The sequence below is a fragment of the Leptosomus discolor genome, chromosome 19 (genome assembly GCF_034619465.1).
Source record: "Leptosomus discolor isolate bLepDis1 chromosome 19, bLepDis1.hap2, whole genome shotgun sequence".
Classification (NCBI taxonomy): Eukaryota; Metazoa; Chordata; class Aves; order Leptosomiformes; family Leptosomidae; genus Leptosomus; species Leptosomus discolor.
This window is the reverse complement of record NC_141409.1, coordinates 8,758,882-8,771,422: the sequence shown is the minus strand read 5'-3', so window position 1 is coordinate 8,771,422 and position 12,541 is coordinate 8,758,882. Positions and strand designations below refer to the sequence as shown.

The 12,541-nt window shown below is 43.5% G+C and overlaps 1 protein-coding gene across 2 annotated transcripts in view; it reads right to left on the bottom strand.

Annotated features, from left to right (window-relative positions):
• Positions 1-12,541, bottom strand: part of ABL1 (ABL proto-oncogene 1, non-receptor tyrosine kinase) — a 78,438-nt gene that overhangs the window by 2,562 nt on the left and 63,335 nt on the right. For both annotated transcript variants that reach the window (XM_009950503.2, XM_009950504.2), the window contains exons 4-10: positions 11,891-12,163; positions 7,894-7,978; positions 7,354-7,531; positions 4,998-5,182; positions 2,724-2,876; positions 2,059-2,148; positions 1,554-1,718 (exon numbers count right to left, since the gene is read on the bottom strand). In XM_009950503.2, coding sequence (XP_009948805.1) covers positions 1,554-1,718; positions 2,059-2,148; positions 2,724-2,876; positions 4,998-5,182; positions 7,354-7,531; positions 7,894-7,978; positions 11,891-12,163 — 1,129 coding nt within the window. The remainder of the gene's footprint in view (positions 1-1,553; positions 1,719-2,058; positions 2,149-2,723; positions 2,877-4,997; positions 5,183-7,353; positions 7,532-7,893; positions 7,979-11,890; positions 12,164-12,541) is intronic.

Genomic DNA, 12,541 nt, shown 5'->3' with positions numbered 1-12,541 from the left:
GGGCAGCATATACATTTACAGCTTGACTAGGCAGTAAGAAGGGAGATGAAGCAGAGTCACAGGGGAAAAGAAGGATGCTTTTTAGTCACACAGTGGTGATCAACATGCTATGGGTAGGATTTTGGTTGAGGAAGGGATTTTGGTTGCGGGGAGAGAATTTGAAGAAAAATAATGGTGTCCGTTGAGAAGACAGCACGCTTCCACAGGAGCACGTGCAGTTAAACCATTCCCTCACAACAAGTTACGGGGACACTGAGAACCAGAAGAGCTCTCGCAGCACTTTGGGAGGCCACGGCCTTACCGTGTCTAGACACGGTGGAGCTGCAGAGATCGAGACAAAACTAGCAGCTTGCACCAAGGATCAGCTTCCAGCCGCTGGACTTGCTATGGAAACACTGACAATTAAAGGGGAAACTGCAATAATACTTTAATGTAAAATATTTTCTTTCACAATGAAGAGTGAAATGATTCCCAGCCTAATGCTAAAATCACGTTATTCCTGATGCACTCGAATCTCTCAAAGCCCTTAAGTATTTAAATGAAGTTATTTTACTTCAAAGATTGTAAGACTAGGCAATTATATTTCCTACATATGGTAAAAAAAAAATCTTCCTTTCTGAGTCACTGGTCCTTCCTTTTCCCAATATTTTACATCCCCTTTTTGCCTAGATGTACATCTGCTACTGAAACATGTACTACTAGGTGAATTCGACATTACACAAAAAAGGTCAGTCACGTGAATGGTCAGAGAAGGCAGCCTCAACAGGAGCTGGAAAAAACCCCACTGTATTTTGTTTTACCTTCTTATTTTTCAAATGAGCTAGATACAGACCTACTGTACACATTCAGCATTTTACCACTGCTTTTATTACCTCAGAATGGAAGGTAAGTTCCTGAAGAAACATTTAATTTCATGAAAGATTTTGTAAATACCTCTTTGTCCCTTGCTGAAATTATATTTGGTACCTGCCAAAAGTAATACTCTTCAGTGCTCCAAGCACAAATCTGGTAGGATGCAACAGTGAAGAAACCTCCCTTATGGGGCTTGCTAAACCTGAGCAATCGTCCTGCTTTAAATTATGCAGTGTGGTAGTGTAAAGTGGCTTGAACACAGCAGATTACCCAGCACTCAGATGCAGTGGGAGATCCCAATGATAGCTCCTACTAGGGAATGGGAAGAGGATATGATCAGAGAGCTCCGTGCTCAGGCTCTGGTCTGTAGGGAGCTGCAGGCAACAGCCATTAAGTTAAAAGAACTCCTAGGGCCTCTCTAAGCAACGGCAGGTATAATGCCAATCCCTCAGCCAGTTAAGGATTCACACTCCCAGCTGCTGTGTGTATCTGGTCCCAAGATTAACAACCTACCTTTGCAAAAATAATAAAAGGAGTTCTGAACCCAGGAAAGCAAACTCAGCAGCCTGTCACCCAGAAACGCAGCACTGGTACAGAAAGATGGCACCTGTTATTAGACACAGCTTTTCCTAGGTGAAGACCTGGAGCTGGACGTGCATTTTGTATTTCCTGAAGGAATAATGACTTTAATTAAAACCTACCACATTCCCCCTGGCCTCGAGCATGTGCAGTCTCCAAGCCCTCATTGGCATCTTTGCTTTCAGCAGCTCTCCTTGACGTTCGTGTTTTGGTTGGTAACTCCGGGGCCTGGAGGAAATTGCTCACTACACTCCTCATGCCCTTCTTTCCCAATTCCTTCTCCACCTCTGCAATGCACAGAAGAAAGACAATCACTACAATCAACACAAGATAAAAAAACCCACTATTGCACTGTTCAGAGTTAACAGCACAAAAGAAAAGCAAACGACACAAAGTAGAGGTTCCTTGAGGTTGTTCAGCTATTTGGCCCTTTAAAATCGGACACATGCCCAGAGAAAAACCCTGCAAGTAAACGTGCTTCTGCTTTCTACGCCATTCATAGCAGGCAGTACAACCCAGGACCGAGTTTCACTGCAAAGCAGCCTGTGAACAACGTGCAGAGTTAACGATGCAGTTGGCCCTTTTCCCATCCCTGGAACTGCTGGTCCAAGAGGGACCCAGACCTACCATCTGATATGCTGGATTCCTGAAACATCGTTTCAAAGGCCTGATGGATCTCTGCAAAGGAGGGTCTATCGGAAGGGCTCCACTGCCAGCCTGGAAAAAAATGACACCACTCAAAACTTCCTGCCAGCATCAGACATTCAGCACACCGCGCCAGGAAGAGCGAGCTATTGCAGTCCCTTTTTTGTAAAATGGGCGAGATAAAATAACGGCATGGAAACCTCCTTTGAAGGGTGCTTTGAAGGAATCTGCAACCAGCACTGAGCCAAAGTAATGCTGGAAAAAACCCCAAATGTATCACACTAAGTCACGTACGAAAAGGCCACAGTGGAAGACGAACAGTGGGTCCCTTAAGAAGCCTAATGATGCTCCTGCTTCATCCTTAAAGCACAAGCTTTTCTTTAAATTGTCAGGAAAAAGGAGACAAAGAAAACATTGAGCTGAACAACAAATCTCTCCCAAAGGCTTCTGTGCTCCCAGTAGAGAAGAACGGCGGGTTTCAGAGCATGTTCATCCTCTGGGGAAAGCTGTTTTAACCAAACACTTCTACACAACATTGCACCTTCACTGGAACTGGCAGGCAGTTTCTCACGTCTTACTGCATGTGGCCTGATCCCGCACCTCTGCAGAGCTAAAAAGCAGGATTTGCAGGGCTGAGGAACACTTACATGCTCTCATGAGCTCATAGACTTTCTCAGGACAGCCTTCAGGGCGCTCCATACGGTAGTCTTTCTCCAACAGCTCATAGACTTGAGACAGGTCAATCCCAGGGTAAGGGGACATACCATAGGTTGCAATTTCCCACAGCAGAACGCCAAAGGCTGCAGTGGAGAAAGAAAGAAAGGAAAAAAGGCAAAAAAAAAAAAGAAAAAAAAATCAATAAGCTTTGTTTTCATCTTAAATTTGGGAGGATGTTTAGTGGGAGTAGTCACTAAACAATGCCGCACACCTAAACCAGCTCTGGGTGGCTCAGATCCCATGCTCAGCAGTAGCTTAAATGTTAAAGAAGCATAACAAGCCTCTTCGCCGGCACAGACATGTCTCCTGCGATATGACAGGGTAGAATTAGACTAATTTTCAATGTATCAGTTGTCTCAAACCTGAATGCCTTGAGATCCTTCAAGTTCTATTAAAGGCACAATTAAGAGACTTCACAGTGGATTAGCTGAAACCATTTCACTGCTGCACTGCAGTCTCTCCCTCAATTTGACAGTTTCTCTCATCTGCAACCTCTCCCTAGAGGACTCGCACATTTTAATAGCTCAGTGTTTTGGGGGTACCCTTGTTTAGCTGTAGCATGGTTTAGAGGGCGAAACCTGGGAAGCCGTGGTGAGAGGAAAGTTTTAGCAGTCACGACCAACAAGACAAGGTGCGGGTGAGACATTTTGGTCACAGGGAAAGCTGAACAGGAAAAGGGAGAGCACAGAAGGGTCTTGAAACAGGCGAGGCATTCAAGTCCCAGAAGCCAGTGGGGATGCAGGTCAGCACCAGGGTCAGGCAGCAAACCCAGGAGTCGGGCACGCCGAATAGACCCAACACCAGTTCAACAACGTGCATGTAATTAGTTCAGTCACCCTATTCTGTTCTTAACCTGAAGAGAAAGCGATTACAATTCTGCATAAGTAAGGAAATCACATCACATTACATGGTAACACCACCAAGGGCAATTTACATTAGACATTTCTGTGCACAATTTTCTTTGATTGCTGTCTTGAGCCAGTGAGGTGAAAGCGTCTAAACTCTGGCGTGCCCGGCAGCAGCCCTGGCCTCTGGGGACGGCTGGCTTGCTCTAATCAGCTCCCAAAGTCCACTGCCCCGAATCCCACTATGCAAGGTTATGCTAAGCCTAATTAAAGACACCCAATACCCCTTTTGGATCTTTCTTCCCCAAGTACTCTACTATTTCAATACAACAGGGACCCTGCAGCCACCACAGCGATACAGCAGCATCCTTGAGACCGCGGCAGATACCCAGCAGCGGCAAACACCACCACATGCAAGTCCAGAGCAGAAGAAATGCCTTGATCAGCTCCCTGTGAGGCTGTTTTGGGTTTTCCTCCCCCGTCTATAAAACATTTTGCATCAGCCATCTACCTAAAAGTTTCTTCACAATAAAGCCTTTCTTCGCACAGCCTCCACAAAACTCCAGAAAAATTCATCACTGCTTCACTACTGTCTGGTGCTTCATATATAGAAGACGCTCAGGATAACATTTTCCAAGTGCCTTTGGGACCACATCCCACAAACTTCTATCTCACGTCATTGAGCACTTTTGAGAATTTGACCAACAGCTATGGCAGAGATATAAAACCCAAAGAAAGGCTGATAAAAAGTTCAATGAGATTTTCTGTGGTCAGATTTAAGAGAATGTAGCTCCATTTAGCTAAGCCTATTCTTATCACCAGCACCTCAGGGCTCTTCAATAACCATTTGTCATCAAATTTTCCCTCCGTTTCTCCTCATCTCATTCCAAAGATTATTCTTTTAAAATGCAGAAAGATGAGCTCGGAGCTATCACTAGACAGATACACACATAATTTATTTTTTTTTTTTTAAATATAAAATGAACCAGATTCTCACTTTCCTCCTTGAAGTAGTTAGAAAGTTCCTGGCTATATAACAATATATCGCTTCACAGTCCTGTGCCAAAACTCTATCAAGCAGTGGTACCGTGCCCTCCAGCCTCATTTCACACATTTCTATAAACACTACGGTATCCTTTATTTTCATACAAAGTCAGGTCGGCATCCTCAGTGCTCCACTCAAAGACTGACTTAGCAGAGATTAGCTCCTGCACTCTGACAAGCTCACAGAACAATATGGCTCAAACCAGGGAATGTGCTCCCTCCTGAAATGTTTCACAATGTCCTCATTTCACAGCCCTGGAAAAGGCAGCTGTAGAAGGCTATAATCTGCATTAATTCATACATGCAAATTCTTACCCCAGACGTCAGATTTAATGGAGAACTTGTTGTAGGCCAGGCTTTCTGGTGCAGTCCACTTGATGGGGAATTTTGCTCCGGCATGGGCAGTGTACGTGTCCCCTGTCATTAGCCTGCTCAGGCCAAAGTCTGCCACCTTCACCAAGTGGTTCTCCCCTACAAGGCAGTTTCTGGCAGCAAGGTCCCTAAAAACAAGAACAAAAATAGGCAATGAGTAGTCTTTACCTTCTCACTTTTAGTGATAGCAAGGAAACCTGCTGTTCCCGAAGAAACCTGGGCCTGCGTGTGCTTATTTTGATCAGAGTATTACACAGAAATTATGTAGTTACACGCATACATTTAAGAGGGAAAGTTATTTTCCATTCTGGCTTTGTAAGACTGTCATCCAAACTTTTTTTTTTTTTTTTTTTTAATTTGAAGCTTCAAGAAGCCCCCTCACTTTCAATAAAAGCTGCCACCCTCAGGATAAAAATAATTTAAAGAAATGTCAGTGCTCAAGTTATCAATAGCTGAGGCTGAGCACTAAATAAACGAAGTCTCAATGCCCCACTTCTTGCCCACCTCTCTAGCACTTCAGTCACCCCAGTCACTCTCCAGAACTCCTTCTCCAGTCCTTGCTCAAGCACCAGGTTTAGCTCCCTGCTATGTTCTTCTTCCCCCCAAGCGTACCACGTTTTACAACACAATTTTTTCATACCATGTTTTGGCCTTTTCTAAACCTGTTGTAGCTTTTGCTATCGGTACTTACATTTTTAAAGGACTGGGCAACAGGTAAATTAAGTTTTTCCTTCACATTTTTTCACCTGCCTCCACCCTGGCAGGTAAGAGATGTGGATGTTGCATTTGCCACTTGCCTGCCTCATATGTGCTGTTAGCAACCTCGGAAATGCTTTATGAGTATAAAAATGTACAGCACAGAAGTACATTTCTCCTAATATTATGTTTTGTTAAAAACACTTTTCCAGATTATGTCACATTGAAGTAAAAATTGATTCTACCAGAAAGCTCGAGTGAGATCTTTAGATACGAGGCAGACACTGCTGTTTCTTTTGCTTGTTCTGCTCAATCAGAATAAATTAAAAAAAAAAAAGTACATCTTACTAGATGCCCATTAAATTCTCACAGTGTTTTTGAATATACCTTCTTATCAATGCTGATTACTACAATGCGTGTCTAAATAAAAGCTCCTCTTCATAATCAAATTCCTCCTCCTTCCCGATTCATTAAATGAGGTCACAGCCCAGCATTTGAATCCATGGATGTGAATTGTGACAACACTCTTAAAATAATTGGGTAGGTGGGTATGGGGGTGGCTGATAAGGAAAAACGCCGCTATTTATTTTAGATAAATGGGTCATCAGAAATAAGAGGAAATGAAATGAACGGGAGAGCAAATGGGATTCACACAAAGCGGTTTTTAAAGTTCACTTCCTACAGGCTGAAGGGATGAAATACTTTCAACAGAGCAAATCAAAGGCTGGAAATTTTAATTTGCAGCACCACCGTTCACTTTACCGACTGACAGAAGCACTTAAACAGGCCTTTCAGGCAGCAAGGGCAATGCATGACTTAGAGGAGCACCTAGAACGTTACACACGATCTTCATATTTGTCTCTGTGAAAAAACATGTGCTAATTTCATATTCCAGTTAATTGGGCAGGAAAGGTCACGCTATGGCACAGAGAGTATCTTGTCTAAAGCCCAGCGACTCTCAAACCTTCGCGCAGGATGTGTCATTATATTGCTAGGAGGCCATTTCTACAGATGAAGAATGCAAAGCTCTAGCCATAATTGCAGCACACTTAAAGGTCAGAGTCTCTGAGACTGCAGAGATGCTTATTAAAGTGCACACACAATCTGGACAATAGTGGGAAACAATCCCCACAGAGGACAGGAAAAAAAAAAAAAAAAGAGTGAAACAAACAAGGAGGAACACGGGATAAGAAGGCACCAAGAGGGCGGCTCTGCTGTGAGCACCTGCACGCAACCAGCAACGCCACCTGCAGCAGCTTCTACCGGCTGTTAGAATCAGGGAAGAGCAGTAGCTTCTCTAGTCCCTTAGGAGCCCGTTACTTTGGGAAGTGTTTACATTGAAGGCCCTCGCCCAAAATATAAAAGTACTGATATGTCTTTCACTTGCACCTGCTTCAAAGGTAAGAGAAAAACAGAGAGAAAACCAGTTAGGAGACCACCCTATAGACAGGCTAACGTACCGTACCAGAATACAATGCACCAGTGTGTTAAATATAGGACATCGACAGCATCTAAGTCACTGCCGTGACGATCTGAAAAGCAGGAAAATAAATCAAGGCATGTTTTGTACTCGAGACTCAGGGGTGCTCACTGTCCTTCCTACCTGTGAATAAAGTTTTTCTTCTCCAGGTACTCCATGGCTGAGGAGATCTGAGTTGCCATGTACAGTAGCACCACGGCATTCACCTCCTGCCGGTTACACTCACGCAGATAATCCAACAGGTTCCCATACGTCATGAACTCCGTAATGATGTAGAAAGGAGGTTCCCGTGTGCACACCCCTAGGGACCAACACACAGTTTACAATGAATGTTTGAGAATATTGGTGAATCTTCAGGTTTTGTCCTCTAGGGCAATCTATGTCTCTAGACGGTAGAAACATAGGGCTCACAGAAAGAACGAGTTCTGCTTGGAATTGGTTAATAGTGGGTTTTAATTTCCTGCTTCAAACTCTGGCAACTTGAACATTAGGGAGAAGAGATCATTAAAATCATGTATTAGTGGTACAAATTGTGAATTTCGCCAGACAATAAGTGTCTGTATTTAAAGCCTTGGTACGGTAAGCAGCTTATCTGCTCCTTAACATCCGTATCACTGCACAAGGGTTTAGTTCAAATCCCTCTGCTTGGTATTTATCACTTACCTAATAATTGCACCAAGTTCGGATGCTTGATCTCCTTCATTACTGCGGCTTCTTTCAAGAACTCTTCCACCTCCATGGTATCCTCCTGCAGAACAATGGTAAAGCTTTGGCAAGGACAGCGTGCACAAAGGAGGAACCAATTTTTGTATGAGGACACAAAAAGAACTGCAAACTAACAACACGAGCCACAGTTCTTTCAAAGTAATTTTTCCCTGTAGCCACATCACAATGCCAAGGAGCTACGAACGTTGGGGTTTTTTGTAGAATTTTTAAAACGTATATTTTTATCATTCTTATTCTAACAGAGCTTTTTGGGGCAAGAAAATCCATATCTCTTTTGTGAAGGGCCTCTCACAGGAGTTGAAAAGGAAAAACGTGCTTGTTCCTAACAGGAACAAAGATAACATGAAATCAAAAGTACAGAAAGGAAAAGAAACAACAATGAACATAAAAGGAAGGACACACCACAATCAAATGCTCGAGAAGCTACTAAAACGCGGGCCCCCAGTTTCACTGGGTAGAGCGAGAAATCCCCCCTTTCAGACAGGGAAGCATGACTGACGGCTGCCACTCCATCACTGAAAGCCCGAGGTTTCACAGATTTCATTTCTGGCATTTAGAGCCTGACCCATGACGTAATCGTTCTGGGCAGACGTGTCACTGCCTATTTGTTGAATGTCATAAAGTTGCTTGGCACAACACAAACCCGAAGAAGATACAATCTTGCTCAAAAGACATTTTCTGAAGCAAATATGCCCCAAATGGCCAGAAGGTCATTTCAAAGTGGTGCAAAAAATACAGATCTATTCCTAAAGCAATGTTTCTTTCTATATCCATATTTTTTTTCATTGATGGATTAATGTTGACAGGCTACATGGACGAAGTGTTTTAAGGAAGGATTGGAAAGGATTTACTGCTGCTGGTGAGAACGATAACAGTGGGCTGCCGCTGTAAGATCCAGCTCTCTGCTTTGCAGTTAGCAATGAGAACATTTTTCCAACAGTTTCATTCAATCATTTACTACTCGTTGCCAATTAGCTTGATTGGCAGCTGTGATTTGCTGAACACACTCTGTCAAAACTAATAGCCCAAAGGTCCTTGTGGGCAGAACCTTAAACCGTTTTCTTTGGCGAAAGAAACTGGGTTAATAACCCAGGTGGCAAAATTACCCTAAATACGCATTTATCTTATGCATGCGACACAAACTGAAAGGTGGCTCCTCCACACAGTTGTTCCACTGTTTTAAACCTCTTACCTCTCAGTGACCAAATTAATAGGAAGGACACATACAGAGAACTACTGTAACAACGATCTCTCTGAAAACCTGATCTCAGGCAAAGAATGAAGCTTAACCAGCTTCCATCTTCCACCGTACCAAACCACGGAAGAAATAAAAGAGTTCTGGCTATACAATATTTCCCTAGCAGAGCACAGGACCACGCCATGGCATTAAGGGACACTAGGGTTGCACATTGACTACCTTAAAACACAGGTTTCTCTGCTGGGGGGAAAAAATAATTTTAAAAAAAAAAAATTAAAATAAAAAAAATAACAATAAAAAAAAGAAGGGGCAGTCCTAACGGATGCAGCCTCGAGGTGTGCAGTAAGAAATGTGCCGAGATGACCAGCTCACAACAGTTCAGCCATTAAACGGCCCTCGCAGGGAACGAGCTCCTTCCACGGTCACAGCAGGCTGCATTCGGTCCCACTCTATGCAGGTCCCACAGCTCCGCTCCCAGTCACTGCAGCCTCCGCCTACCTCATGCCCCTTTTCCATCAACATCAGGTGTAAAAACACAAATTCAGAGAGTGTCGTGTTATGGTAACAGACCCTTATAAATGCTGATCTGTCCTGTGCAACTCACTGAGCTCCCAATGCTGCATTTTAACGGGAAACAGATATCCAAGCACCAAAACATTGTCTAGCACTTCCCAGTTGCATTCAACTGTGCCGCTTCGATTGCCTTCTTGCATGATCTAGTGTTTTGCACCAGCTATGAGCCTCGTGTAGACACCTGATAGAAAACTGAACAACAAATGGGTGTTCATAAGCATGGCTATTCAAAAAGAAGCTGTAACTGCATTTTTTTTTTCCTCTGTTAGTTTTCCCTCCCCTTTATCTCATAAAGATATCTGCAGTAGATGGGGAAGAAACAAGAAGTCATATAAAGTTTGGAAAAATATTCTCTCAGAGGAAAATAAAGTGAGTCATTTGAACATTTGTGCAGAAGCTGTAGAGGGCTTGTTTTTCCCTGTAGAACTGGGATATAAATGTGATTTTAAAATGTTTCCCAAAACTTTGAAGAAAGCTATAATCCCACCTGTCAGGCAGTAGACTGATGGATTTAAGAAAGGTGGATTATAAATTTGCTTTTAAGGATGATTTTAGCGTGCGTAATTGCAGGTTGAAGTGTTTCTCAACTCTCCTCTTGGTTATTCTTACATTCCCCAGTGGAACATGCTGCTCCATACTACATTATGAACCACTTTTTAGTCATGTTTCATTAAATATTTATTCGATATATTTGAAACAGTCATGGTCTGTGTTAAGTTTTCTCCTTATGCACAAACAGATTTTATGGGATAACACGCAATTTGCCTTTGCTAATGGGTTTGGAGAGAAGAAGGCAACAACTGCAGTTGGCAGCAAAATGAGAAATCTGAAGATGTCGGGTATCCTCACGCTGCAACCAGAAGCAGGAAAGGAGATGTTAGAGCAAACAATGTTCCAGGAACGAACTGGTCTCTCCTGCTCGCTACAAACAGGCATTTTTTGTTCAACCTGGTCACATCCCAGCTCCACCTGCACTGCAAGGCTCCCGAGTGCGCCCCGCAGCCCCCAGCGCGCCGGATCCGAGCAGGGACAACACTAGGTGTCACTCGCTCCCTGTGCAAGCAGGCACTTGGACTCTCCTACGCTGGGGAGCTGCAACAGGAATCTCCAGAGCAGAAAAAAGGCCAAAATGAAAATACTTTCTGCAACCATAGCAACCCAGAAATACTGAGGTAGCCGCTGCTCAAAGCGTAAGGAAGAAGTATTTTCCCCAAATCAAGGAAACATTCCTCTCCTGACACTAAAGCATCTATACAGTTCTCTCCACTTCAAAATTTCCATTGCAAAAAAACAAAAAGAAGCAAACAAAACCCCCTGTTCTGTTTGTTTCTGCAAGACCAAACCACAACCCCATCTGACGAGAGAGAACACGGTGTCAAGTTAGCATAAACTCTTATTAAGCAATCAAATGCAATGTGTGTGGAAGGTGCCAGAAGATCTCAAGACATTTTTATAAACATAAATGAATTAAGCAATGACCTTATGAACCCACAGAGCATTATTTGCATTTCAAGAGGAAAGGAAACCAAGACACAGAAATCAGGGAGCAGAGCCAGAAACAGAACTGATTATCCAGTCCCACATTAAAGTCACTTACAAATCTTAATATATTTTAGCATGGATACACTTTTTTCCTCCTCGCATATCTTTTGATAAGAAGCAGCTGCAAAGAATTGCTTAAGACTTCTAGGGGCACAGGGAGCTTGTCTTTTGGGAAAGACGCCACATAAGACAGAAAATCAAACCACGTAAAGCCTCCCTGAAGCACAGCCTTTGAATTTTATGTTGACTGACTCACAATCCACAATTTTCCTTAATACACCAGCTTGTGTTAGTGTGCTCATCCGTGAACAGCTCACCTTTGCCACACCCTGAATGCGAGACAGCACGGCACTGTTTACTTTTCTAAGGTTTCATCTATTCTGAAGCAAAAATTGCACTGTTACCATCCCCCTTGGTTTAGTTACAAGCGTTTCAGGTATCACACAAACCCATAATAGGATCAAGCTCTTTCAGAAAGATGCTATTCCAGGCCTACAGCGCAGAAAGAAGGTGCCATCGATGACCCCAACTATCTAACCATGCCTGAGGGCAGGCAGCCAGCCTGGACTCTCTTCCTACTGAATGGAGGCGAATGGGAATGCTCAGAGATCTGGGTCCTACCTTTAGAGTCTTCACAGCCACTGTGAGGTTGTACTTCTTCCAGACTCCTTCATACACCTCTCCATACTGCCCTCCACCGAGCTTGTGTTTCATCGTGATGTCAGTTCGCTCTATCTCCCACTTGTCGTAGTTGGGGGACACACCGTAAATCGTGGGCTTATTGCGTTTGGGCGCCGGGTAGTGCAGCGTGGTGATGAGCCCATCTGCGACAGTTGAATGATGATGGACCAACTCTGCTAAGGTGTTGAAGCGGCTCTCTGAAGAGACATACAGCTAGGGACCAAAGAGGAAGAGAAAGCTCATTCACATAATGCACGTCTGAGCACTCATACGCAGAAACTACATTATAAAACTGCGAAAGCAAAGGGTTACATCCCTTCTACTCGATCTGCAGTACTGTCAGCTTCACCAGCTCTGTAACTAGTTCTCAGAAGCTCAGACCCGAGAAATGCATTGATTTGGGAGAAAACACATGCACTTCACTTCAACTATGGAAGGAATGACTGCAAATAGCATTAGATTGGCATGCTGTTGCTTGAAATGTCTTTTTTTCAAAAGGCTGATCAGTAAAGATTGTGGGACATTTCCTGGAGAGCAGGGGGTTGTCAACCTCCGTGTCTTGATTCCATTGTTACTACCGGGGTTCTGACA